Raw genomic sequence first — 11738 nt, 5'->3', positions numbered from 1 at the left:
CCCAGTCACTCCCAGCCAGCCCAGCTCTCCTGCCAGTCTAGGCTGGGGAAGCACAGCTACAGAAACGTCTGCACCCATGGTAAAGAGAGAACCTATGGGAAAGTGTGATGCGAAAGCAACCTTCATCTGTCACTAACATCCTTCCTCCTGCTGCCAGGCAGAGTGGCAGGTGGGGCTGCTGTTCTGAGATCCCCTTGGGAGAGCTGCAAACAGAGGCAGAGCCCTGGAGCTCCAGAGCCCTTGGCGGCACGCCGTCCCCATAGGAATGGCCAGGGGCACACTGTCCCCTCTCTTTGCATTCCCTACAGTTCTAGCCTTTGACACCTGGCATGAGAAATGTATATTGATGTTTCTTCCTTGTCAATTTGAGCTAAAGGCAGGGAGCAAGATGGTGATTTAGCAATTAGCTGGATCACATTTTGATTTGATAAAGGCCATTACCGGCAGTTGGCTAAATTTAACTCACGCAGGATAGGAAGGGAAGGGGTATCTGTGTGTGGATTAAGGTGGGTGAGTGGATGAGAAAAGTCTGGAGTTCCATCCCCCCAACTCATTTCACAGCCCCAGAACCTTCAGATTGTAATTTTAATGAAACTTTCAGTACACAGATCACCATTCTTTCCCTCCCTCGTAGAGGTTCCTGACTCAGTCTTTGGTCAGGAGTGGTCCGGGAAATGTCTGCTTTCCGATGGGGTCTCTGGGTGGGAGATTTCCAGGAACTCAGGCCTGAACTGTTCCTAGCAAGGATTCACTCTCAGCACTGTTTTTGTCCCAGAATGTCAAAGCTGGTTATCCTTTCCAGACTTCTCCCCAGCAAGACAGAGAGGGAAGGAAAATGGCCAGAGGCTGTCCAGGCCGTCGTGCTCCTCCGCCCAGGAGATGTCGTCGGGCATGGGTCTCTGGAACCAGGGAACAAAAGAAGGCAAAGGCAGGGTCCGGCCTAGAACAAGGCTCAGAAAAAGAGCGGGGATGCCACCACCTCGGTGGGAGTGGGCCAGACGGGAGCCAAGAGGTCAGATTCGGAGGTCGGGTGGGCGGCGCCGCCGTGGATGCGCTGGTGTCGCGCCAGGTGGGTCTTGCGGCTGAAGCTCTTGGCGCACTGAGGGCAGGAGAAGGGGCGGGAACCCGTGTGGACGGCCTGGTGGCGGACCAGGTTGGTTTTGGAGCTGAAGCTGCGGGCGCACACGGCACAGGAGTGGGGCCGACTGCCTGTGTGCACCGCCTGGTGGCGGCCCAGGTGCGACTTGCGGCTGAAGCGGCGGCCGCACTGCGCGCAGGCGAAGGGCCTGGCGCCGCTGTGGGCCCTGGAGTGGGCCACCAGGTTGGGCCGCGAGCCGAAGCGGCGGCCGCACTGCGCGCAGGCGAAGGGCCGTTCGCCCGTGTGCACCCGCCGGTGCCGCGCCAGGTGCTGCCCGTGGGCGAAGCCGCGCCCGCAGTCCGGGCAGAGGAAGGACCGCTGGCTCGCGGGAGCGCCCGGGGGCGCCGGTGTGCTTCGGGACGCGCAGGCCGAGGGCTCGGTGGCAGCGGCGGGGTCCACGGTGGCGCCCAGTGTGCACTCGTCGCACCCGAAAGGGCGGCCCTCGTCACGGTGCAGACGCTGGTGCATGGCGAGGTTCTTCTTCCAGCCGAAGCTCAGGCCGCAGTCGGAGCAGGAGAAAGGCTTGGGCCCGGGAGGGGACGGAGTGGGGGACGGGGCAGGGGACGTGGGCGAGGCGGACGCGTCGGGGGAGGATGGGGCGCGGCCGGCCGCCTCGTGGACCCTCTGGTGCCGCACCAGGTGTTGCTTGTGCGTGAAGCTGCGCGCGCACTGCGCGCACTGGTAGGGCCTCTCGCCCGTGTGGATGCGCTGGTGGCGGATCAGGTGCGTCTTCTTGCGAAAGCGCTTCTCGCACTCGGGGCAGGGGAAGGGCCGCTCGCCCGTGTGCGTCTTCTGGTGCGAACCCAGGTGTATCTTCTGGCTGAAGCGCTTGCCGCACTCTGCGCACGGGAAGGGCCGCTCGCCCGTGTGCGTGCGCAGGTGGCGAGTCAGGTGGGCCTTCTTGCTGAAGCGCTTGCCGCACTCGGAGCACGGGAAGGGCCGCTCGCCGCGGTGGCTGCGCTGGTGCAGCAGCATGTGCGCGCGCTGCGTGAAGCTGCGGCCGCAGTCCGGGCAGGCGCAAGGGCCCTCGCCGCGGTGCAGCCTCTGGTGCAGCCGCAGGGTCAGCTGGTCGCGGAAGCGGCGCTCACACTCCCCGCAGCCATAGGGCTTCTCCGAGGTCGGAACCCACCCCGCCAGCGCGAGCCCGCCCAGTGCCCCTGGGGCCCCCGGCTCCAGCTTATAGGCGGCGGCCAGAGGCCCCAGGTCAGGTGCGGGAAGGGGGCTGGGGAGTAATGACAGATGCTGGGGCCATTCCACCTCCTCTCCTGCCTCGTGATCTTCCGCCTCCACCTTCACCTGCCGAATCATCCACTCCTCCCCTGAAAGGTCAAAACAAGGTGAGTCTGTTAAGCCCCACATTTTTTTATGCGCCGTTTATCTGCCAATACGACCACCACTTCCTGGAGCCCTGAAGTCTAGCTTCTGCTCTTTCCACTGGAAATTCCTGGGAATGACCAAACCCAAAGATCACTGAAAGTCTTCCTCGCGGGCTCTGCTGCGGGGACGCTTTCGCCCCGGTTTGCCGGCCTCCCTGCCTCTGGACTAGCCTCCCCTTACTCCCCCTCAAGGTTCAGTCCTCAGGTTCCTGTCCTGGCTCATATGTCCACGTGGCCCCCCAGATCTTTCTGTTCTGGAACCTCAACCTCTCATCCCCAGTTGAGCCACTCCCCTGCGTGTCCTGCGAACTGGTTACAGCTCAGCAGGCTTACCGCCAAACACCCCACCTTCCCAGATCTACCCCGCTGATGTCAACAGGAGGTCTACAGCCCCCTTCTCCCAGCGGGCTGGACTTGGAACCTTGACCTTCACCTTTGACGCCCCCCTTGCTCTCTAACTCCTCCCCAGTGGACACTGAGTACCTCTGCGTTCCTTCCTGTGGTTTCTCAAAGTCTCCCCCTGCTCATACGCCCTTCGCTGCTGCTTCTAGGGCCAGGTGGGAAATCCCAGTTTAAGAAGAGGATTGAGTTTACAGGACTTGGAGGACCAATAGATGGTACCACCGCTGGAGAAGCAGGGAGGGCCCTCTGAGGGAGCAGGTTGGAGATGGGTTCCCCTGGAGCTTTGCCCACTCTTGGGCACTGCAATGGCCCGGCCAAGAGGAAGGAGCTCAGGACCCAGACCGGGAGTGTCCCCTTGGGTTCTCCCCTGCCACTCAGCAGCAGTGTGACCGTGGTTGAGTCACTCAATCTCTTTGAACTAAGTGTGTTAGCTCGCTTAGGCGTAAAGGTTGGACCAGTTCACGGTTCCTAAATCTGGTGCCACATCATAATCTCCTGGGCAACTTTCACCAAATGCATCTATGGGAGCCGGGCCCGTGAATCTGTTCTCTTTCTTTCAAGCTCCCAAAGTGATTCTTGTTTGAGAACCTTTGTACCGGCTGATCGGAGGTCCTGTCTGGCTCTAAACGTCTGTAATAGCCTGAGCCTTGGTTACATTCCACGTGCACGATCACAATTAGATTTACTCCTAGTTTCCTTTATCCATCCATCAGTTCCAAACAGCTATTTATCGTACTGTGATGTCGCTTTCATTTTCACTGTGCCACTCTTCTACTGAAGAACCACCCATAGCTCCCTATTATTTAGAGGATAAAGTAAGTTCTAGCTGCATCTGAGGCTCACGCCAACCTAGTCCAACTCTCTTAATACTCCCAGGCATAAACCCCTCACTTCAGGCAAGCTGGTCTTCTGTAACCCCAGTCACATGTCAACTTCCCTAGTTCGAAGTCTCTTAGCCTAGAATGTTTTCCCATCCTCTCCCCTCACCCTCATCCAAGCTGGAGTCTACACCTCTCTCAATATGCAGCACAAGTCAACAAAACCTTTGACAGATCCAACGCACCGCACGAGGATCTCATATAAACACTTAAGTGCTGACACTTTTACACTTCCTTGTGACGTGCCTTTATTGTTATTTGTTCTTTTCATTCTTTACCCTGGCTCACATTGGTATCAGATTTGTTTCTGGAGGGCAGACATCTTGTGTTCTGTTTCTTTACGTGCCTAATGAAAACGAGGATTGCCACCATGTACTGAGTGCCAACTGCAGATGAAGCACTGCATACGCTCTCTCACAAACCTGCACAAAAACCCCTGTGCACAAGTGAGTCTTATTTCTCGTGGACAAGCTGAGGCTCCTCTAGCCTATCCAAGGTCGCTCAGGCAAAAACTGTGGAGCAAGGATTCAAACCAGGACCGTGTCACTCTAGAGCCCCCTCTTCCCGCTCTACCTAACACAGCCTGGACCTAGTGGGCACGAGATAAGCCCCTGTGGAATAAGTGACATCACTCAGGCAGCAGGTGATAAAGCTGGTGGTAGTGGAAGGAAGTGACGGGTAGGACTGTGGAGAGAGAACGAACTGTCTGATCGCCTTGCGTATGGGGGAGATGCGTCAAATACAACAGATTCGGAGCATCTGCGAGGCACCTAGATCAGTGGAGATTTGGGGGAAGGAGCGTGTCTGGGGAGAGACAATGAAAAGGTTGATCAACGCCATGTGTCTTCCTGGGAATCGTATTTCAAGCTGTCAATAGGAATGAACTTTGGGGGAGACAGGCTGGGAAGTTAAGGCTCCTGGAGGATGTTGAGGTGAGAGTGTGTTTCTCTTTGGTGGCCAGCCTCTCTGACTCCTGTTGTCTGTGGACGTAGAATTCCCTCTGCGTGCTGAAGCTCTACAGCAGAAAGGTGCCAGGGCCTGATTCATTTTGGGGTGGTAGGGCCTGGGGGGGCTCCCTCCACCTGGCCCCCTGGTGGGATGGAGCGCTGGGGAGACTCACCTGGGCAGGAGCCCGTGGGCTCAGCCTTCCGTGGTGCACATGCCCGGCCTTCTCTGCAGGGACCTTCAGCTTGTTCAGTGGGGGCACCTTCCTCTGGTCTGGGGGCCTCGCGCCCTGGCAGAGAACAGGCTACCTCAAGGATGCCGCAGACATCAGAGATGGACAGAGCTCCCCACTGGCTCTAGGAAGCAGGGGCTTTTGACACCCCGGTCCCAGCCCCACCGGCAGGATTGCATCCCACATCATACCTGCAGGGGCTGAATTCCCAGCTGCCCCAGGGCAGCCTCAGGCTCCTTCAAGCAGGGCAGCTGCTAAGGCCGTGCAGGTTGCAAGAGCCACAGCTGTGAGGAGTTTCTGGAATATGTGTGTGTAAGATAGTGGAAGCAAGGAAGGGTCCCTGCCCTGAGGCTTACATGAGGCTCCTAGGAGGGGAGATGGGGGACCTCCCAGGCACCAGATGGACTCCAGTTCCAAAGCAAATCATTAGAGGAGATCGGGGTGTCAGAAAGCCAGGTCCACGCCTGCCTTAGGCATCTTCTCCCCGCATCTGCTTAGCTGCCTCCCTCACCTCTTTCCAATCTTACTTTCCCAATGAGGCCTACTTTCACCCCACTATTTAATCCTCCAGCCTGCCCCGCCCCTACCTGCAGTGGTCTCAGGCTCCCTCACCCTGCTTTACGCCCCCAAAGCACATAGCCTCTTCTAACACGGGTTATAAGTACACTTATTTCTACATTTGTTGTCTGTTGACCCTCTGCCCTCACTAGGATTAAGCTCCTGGAAGGTAGGGATCTTTGTCTCCTTGGTCACTGAGGTATCCTGAATATCTAGAATAGCATGGAGCACGTAGTAGGTGCTCAATAAACACCTGATAACAAAGGAAGGAAGACTCTGCCCTGAGCCACCTTCCCTGGTCCCCACTTACTTACCTGAGCATTTGCCCAGCGCTCTCTCTTTCCGGGGAGGGGACATCTGTTCCTGGGCATTCTGGGACTCTTCCCCAGGCTCACTTTGGGGGGCCATCTCCGGCTGTCCCACAGAGAGTCCTGTTACAGGCAAAAGGATGGGTCCAAGTAAAGCACAAAGTACAGAAGAGGTGATCAAAGATGGGGGGGGTCTTCCCCTTCCCAGCCCACCCAATGGGTTTTCCCCATGTGCTCAGGAAGGAAGGGTCTCTAACTAGGACAAGGGACAGCCAGGCCCTGCAGTGGCTTGGCCAGGTATCGACCTCAGCCCCCTTGCACTGCGTCAAGGACAGGCGGCAGAAGGAAGAGAGAATAGATTTAAATATCCTGCTGTTCTGTGAGTACTAGCACAACCTCCAACATGGACCAGGCATTCTTCCTGATGAAACCGAAAAGGATGCTGCCCTAAAGAAAGGCTCCTCGGGTCTCCGGGGTATCAGGGTGGCAACCTCCTGAGGATGCTCTGCTGTCTGAATTAGGGAAGCAGCAGGCGTAGTATGCTCTTGAATCCTCCTATTCCCCTGCCCCCCATCCAAGTTCCTTCAGTTCTGCTGGCTCACCCAGGGACCTGAGGGCCTCGAAGGTCTCTCTCATGGCAACCCAGGATAACTCCTCCTGGGGATCCGGCCACAGACCCTAAGGAGAAATACAACCTTGTTCAGATTCTTCTCAGCTTCCACCTGGGTCCTGGCTCTGCCCAACCTCTCCCCGTCAGCTATCTCCAGGAGCTCCAAAGGTGATGTCCTCAGGTACAGGTGAGGGAAATGAGGGAACGTGGATTTCAGAAAGCAGAGACCTTTGAAGGTGGACCAAGGCGAAGGCCTTGAAGCCGTTTCTGCAAGCTAAGCTCAGGTCAGCTCTGGAAATCAGCCTGCCACCCTCACCTGCAGGTCTCTCAGAGCCAGCACCGGCCCTTCAGCGCTCCCCACCCCCCAGGGCCCTTGCCTGGGGGTGTCAGGAGTCAATCGATTCTCTGGGGAGAGGGTGGAGGGTGGGAGACCGGAGGGGAGAGCGGGAAACTTCGTCTCCTAGGCCCTCCAGCTGTCATTGCAGGAGCCGGTGAAATAGTAGCCGGCCTAGGGGCGGAGGTGAGTATCACTACTGGGCAACTGGTGGGGAGGCTCTCAGAGGAGGGTCCTCACCGGAGGCAGGAATAACTCTGGCTTCACCTCCCCCAAACCATCGCCCCTCCCCCGCGGGGCTTTCCCAGGCTTGGACACCCGGCCCTCGAGCCGCCTTCGCGGCTCCTCCTCCAGCGGATCCCCTGCCCCTCCCCCAGCAGACTCCCCTCCCCCCCAGTCTCTGGCAGCCTTCCCTCCACCCTCCCCTCTCCCGCTCCCTCCGCCTTCCGCCCTCTCTCCCCACGGAAGCTGGCTGGCTCTCCAGCCCCGCCCCCTGCCCCGCCCCTCCGGCTCCTCCCCCTGCCCACAGCCTGCCTGCCAACCCCTCTCGGCCCCCTCGGGTCTGCCCTCCGTAGCCACCGCCCCCCTGACCCTCAGCTGGGGCAGCCTCCGCGGCAGAGCTCCCCTCCCCCTCCCCAGGCTCAGGGCCGCCTTTCCCTCCCCTCCCGGTTCTCCCCCGGCTCCTTCCCTCTCCCCGGCCGCAAACCCTCTCCCTTCCTTTCCCCCTCCTCTTTTCCTTCCTCCCCAACACCGCCCTCCTCCTCCCGGCTCTCCCCTCCCCTCTCCCTCTCCTCCCCCACTCTGGTTTCCTTTCCTCTCTTCACCTCAGTTCCCTTCCCCGCCCCCCCGCTCCCCAGCCCTCCTCCTCCTCTCCCCACACCACCCTCTCCCTCCCTCCATCCTTCCCTCCTGCAGCTCTCCTTCCCCTCCGAGGCCCCGTCTCCCTTCCCCCTCTGCCTCCCCAGCGGGCTCTCGCTTCCCTTCCTTCCTGGTCCCCACTCCCCAGAACTGCTCTTCCCCTCCCCCTTCCAGTCCGCCCCCCCGAGCTCCCGCCTAGTCGCCCGGCCCCCAGTAAGCCTCGGGTCTGAGGCTCAGCGCTCCCTCCGACTGCCCCGCCGGCCCTGCCCCTCCCCGCCCCTGCCTCCCAACCCACCTCCGCGTCCCTCCCCTCCCTCTCCGGGGCTCCGTTCCCCATTTCTGCTCCCCACTGACTTCTCACCCCTCCCAAGGTTTCCTGTCGCCCAGACCCCTCCCACCCCCTTCCCCGCCTCCATCTGTCCCCCGGAGCCCCTCCGCCTGGAGCTCACTACACGTCCCGACGCCCTCCCGGCTCCCGGGCTCACCTGTCAGCGCCCTTCTCGCGCCCCTCCCGAACGCCCGATCCCCGCGCCTCGACTCCCGCCCGTGCCCCTCGGCCCCCTCCCACACTCCCTGCCCCCTCTCCGGAGACGCCCCACCCCCTGCCCTCGGGGGCCTCCCACCCTTTCCCACCTGACTCCCACCCGGACCCCTCTCCCCAGCCCCCGCCCATCCCTCCGGATGCCGCCTCTCCGCTCTCCTCAAAGCCCTGACCCCCGAGCCGGCCCTCCTCCCCGGTCCCACCCCTCCCTTCTCCGGCCCTCGCCGCTCCTCTGCCCTCGCTCCCCTCCAGCCCCACCCCACCCCTGCTGCGCTCCGGGCGCCCGCACCCCCGGGGCTGTCACCTGCGCCGCACGGGCGGTGGCTGCGAGTGCGGGTGTGGCGGGGAAGCGGCGGAGCGCCCGCCCTGGGCGCCTCCACGGTCTCCCCGCTGCCGCCCGGACCCCGGCGCCCCGGCCTCCTGCCCCCGCGGGCTCGGCTCGCGATGGCGCCCGCCGCCTGCAGTCCGGGTGCGGACTGCCCGGAGACTGACAGACTGACAGCCCCGAAACTTCGCGGGGAGGGGAGAGGAAAAGACGCGGAGGGAGCGGGAGCGGGGAAGCGGCGCCCGGGAGGGGGAGGGGAGCGAGGAGGCGGGAGGGGGCAGCGGGGCAGCCAGTGGGGGAGGTCGGGGACAGGGTGCCCAGGAGTGGAGAGGGTGCCCAGCGGGTTAGGCGGGCAGGTGAGGGTCTGGAGGAACGACGGCCCGCAGTAGGTGATGGAAAGTGGGAGCTAAGGACGGGGGAGGGGAAGGGGTGGGGGGAGAGGAGTGCGGGGGGGAAGGGGTGGAGGAGGGAGAGGAGGCAAGGAGGAAGGGCACTCGGGCTGCGAGGGAGGGTGCCGGCAGGCGCGGAGGGAGGAGCCAGGGGAAAGGTGGAGCGCGGGGCGTCGGGGGGCGGTGTGGAGTTGGGGGGAAGAGGAGGGGGCCTGTTAAGGGGAAGGGAGCTAGTGTCTGCGCTGCTCTCTTTGAATCGCAAGTGTCCGGCGGAATGTGTCTGCGTCGCGCTCCCGCGGCGGGATCGAGTCCCCGACTGTCGGTCGGTGGGGTCGGTCTGGGAACCTGCGGCCCTGCCCCCGCTCTCCACCCTGATCCCACTCGGATCCACCCAGACCCGTACCCCCCCCGCCCCCCACCGATCTTAGACCCACCGCGGGAGCCGGGTCCCTTGGGGGCGGTGAGGAGAGCCCGAAGGAGACCAGGCTGGGCCCCAGTGCCTGCTAAGAACGTGACCTTCGAAGTAGAAATTGGGATTGGGGCTTTGAACCAGGTCACCTGGGAAAAGGCAGGGCTGGCGAGGAGGCGTCGGGGGTGAGGCCGGAGTTGGATGGGGTGAAGACTCCCCGGGGCGGCATCCAGGGGAGCCGCTGCTGACGAGAGGGCAGAGTCTCCTGGGCGTGGTGGGGAGCGGATCCTCCCACCCGGCTGGAAACCTCTGCCAGTCGGGTGTGGAGGGGTGCCCTCAGCCCTCAGACATCCCTGCCCCTGGTTGTGACGTTTCTCTTCAGCTTTGCCACTTGGGCACCCCAACCCCTGAAAGCTCCCCGCATCCCGTCCTCCTCCATCTAAAATGTGGGCTGGTTATTCCAGGCCTCCCTCTCTAATCTCTTTATCCAATCTCCTCTGGGTTCTAGCTTCCTCCCTCCTGGCCTCTTTAGAGGGAAGGATGTGACTTGTATTTCTCCCCAATCCACGTGTGGCTTTTCCGGGAGGGGTGGGGATGACTCGGTGTGAAGAGCAGCCTCCCCTGGCTTCCACACCCCATCACCTGGAGGGGACACCAGGGCACAGAGAAGCACAGCATGCAGCAGGGGCACATCAGCATTTGTTGATGCTTAGGATGAGGGGGACAAGAACAGGTGATGCCTGGAAGAGCACAGGGTGCCTCGGAATCAGCTGTGGAGGGCTCTTCTACCTTCTGTATGGGCTGCTTCAGCTGCTCAGTGTCTGGCCTGGTCATCGGGCTGCAGGACGGCTCTGGGAGCAGAACACATCACTGTGTGCCAGGATGGGGCACAGGCACCTCGGTCTGTCCTTGTAAGACCTGCAGTGCGAGTATGTGTTAGGTGCCAGAGGGAGAGTGTCCAGGTGTGCATGTATGAGAGGCTGGGAACAGCTGGGTGTCCACGGCCTGACCCTGGACCTTTCCGAGGACCCCCTCCGAGAGCTCCCTGAGGGATTCACTGCGCCTTCTCCTGGCCCAGGACCAAGGGTCGGCCTGGAAGAATGCCTGGCAGGGCTCTGGTTCCCGGCAGCCCCCCCCAACCCTGCCCACCACAGGTGGGGTGACTGTGTGGGATGCCTGGAGACACGTCAGGATTAGGGGTTGGAGGGTTACAGGATCTGAGGCTCAGGCCACATTCCAGCCTGGGTGTCCTCGCAGCTGGTAACCGGTAACCAGGATGTAACCAGGATTCCCCTGGGGAGCGAGCTGCTGCCCAACCCTCTTCCAACCGGATGGTCTGCTCAGATTATCCCATCCGGTTGCCCTGCCCCAAGGGCTGGGGGAGCTGGCTGCAGGCCCCTCTGCCCCCTGCCCCCACACTTTCTAGCCCAGGCACTCCTCCCTGAAGCTGGCTCTCCTTCCCCTATCTGGGCTTCCTGGTTCTGGATCCCAGGGACCCTAGGAGAGCAGATGGACCCCGCCAGCCACAAATGATCACCCTCAGTAAGAAGTCAGACCGCACAGAGGGAAGGACACATGCCACCCCCCTGTCCGCAAACAGTCCAATCGCCCTGGAAACCCCATTCCTCCTGCTCACTGACCCTCGTTTCTGGAGTGCTTGGCAGGAGAAGCAGGAAAGGGACAGGGGAGAGGATCGTACACTCAGGATTTGAGGGCTGGAAGGCCGTGGCCCTGTGACTCTTAACACTATTGTGGGGTCACGGCCCCCCTTGAGAATCTAATAAAAGTTATGGAACTGTCATCAGAAAAACATGCACACACACAATTTCAAAGTATGCATGGAGCCCCTGTCCCACCTGTGATTCCCCGGGAGGCCCCTGAGCTTTTTACTGGTAAGGAAATTGAGTCCCAGAAAGAGAGTGTGGCTTGCCCCTGTCCACGTTAATTGGTGGTAGGGCTTGATAGTATACTATCAGGGACACACGGACCCCCCCATCACACACACACACACATACTCACTCACTCACTCGCACAGGGAAGGGGATTGTTTCCAGGGAGAGCTGGCCTCAGCTGGCCTCTGAGGGGATTGCGCCATGTGCAGGCAGGTCCAATCTGGTTCTGGGCAGCTGGGCATGGGGCTGAGATAACACCTCCCCAGTGCCACGGGCCTCACGCTCGCTGTCTCAGGCCGCCTTGGACACACTGACCCCAGGCTGCAGTAGCAGCAGTGTGGGGCTGGGGAGGCCAGCCCCAGCCTCTGCTCACCTGCCACAGCATTGGCTCCCCAAAGCCTCACAGCCCCCAAAGGTGACCTGGGGGTCGCCATGCTGCTCCCTGCCCTCCTCTGTGGGACGGCATGGGCACTGGCTAACGGGTAAGCAGCCCACCCTGGGGCTCCTCGGACTAAGGTCCTTCTCCTCCTGCCGCAGGCCCAG

The 11738-nt window shown here is 61.3% G+C and overlaps 2 protein-coding genes across 3 annotated transcripts in view; one reads left to right on the top strand and one right to left on the bottom strand.

Annotated features, from left to right (window-relative positions):
- Nucleotides 1–571: 571 nt before the first annotated feature.
- On the bottom strand, nt 572–8739 carry ZNF467 (zinc finger protein 467). Of its 2 annotated transcripts, none has more exons than XM_082662348.1 (5): nt 8485–8739; nt 6440–6515; nt 5844–5960; nt 4915–5028; nt 572–2457 (listed from the first exon to the last, which is right to left on the bottom strand). In XM_082662348.1, the coding sequence occupies exons 2-5, from the start codon at nt 6471–6473 to the stop codon at nt 953–955; spliced, it is 1770 nt and encodes a 589-aa protein (XP_082518474.1). In that variant the 5' UTR covers nt 6474–6515; nt 8485–8739; the 3' UTR covers nt 572–952. The 2 variants fall into 2 exon arrangements, with proteins under 2 accessions (XP_082518474.1, XP_082518475.1); XM_082662349.1 differs by lacking the exon at nt 8485–8739 and adding an exon at nt 6676–6755.
- The window catches only part of LOC309827770 (SCO-spondin-like), a gene marked incomplete at both ends in the record, with an annotated part of 27525 nt that continues 24411 nt past the window's right edge, over nt 8625–11738 (top strand). The window contains 2 exon segments of the mRNA XM_082662579.1: nt 8625–8649; nt 10382–10457. Of these exon segments, the coding sequence (XP_082518705.1) occupies nt 8625–8649; nt 10382–10457 (101 nt within the window).

This window comes from Grampus griseus (assembly GCF_964374135.1).
Source record: "Grampus griseus genome assembly, chromosome: 9".
Classification (NCBI taxonomy): Eukaryota; Metazoa; Chordata; class Mammalia; order Artiodactyla; family Delphinidae; genus Grampus; species Grampus griseus.
Note: the sequence above shows the minus strand (reverse complement) of the source record. Positions and strands in the feature narration are given on the sequence as shown.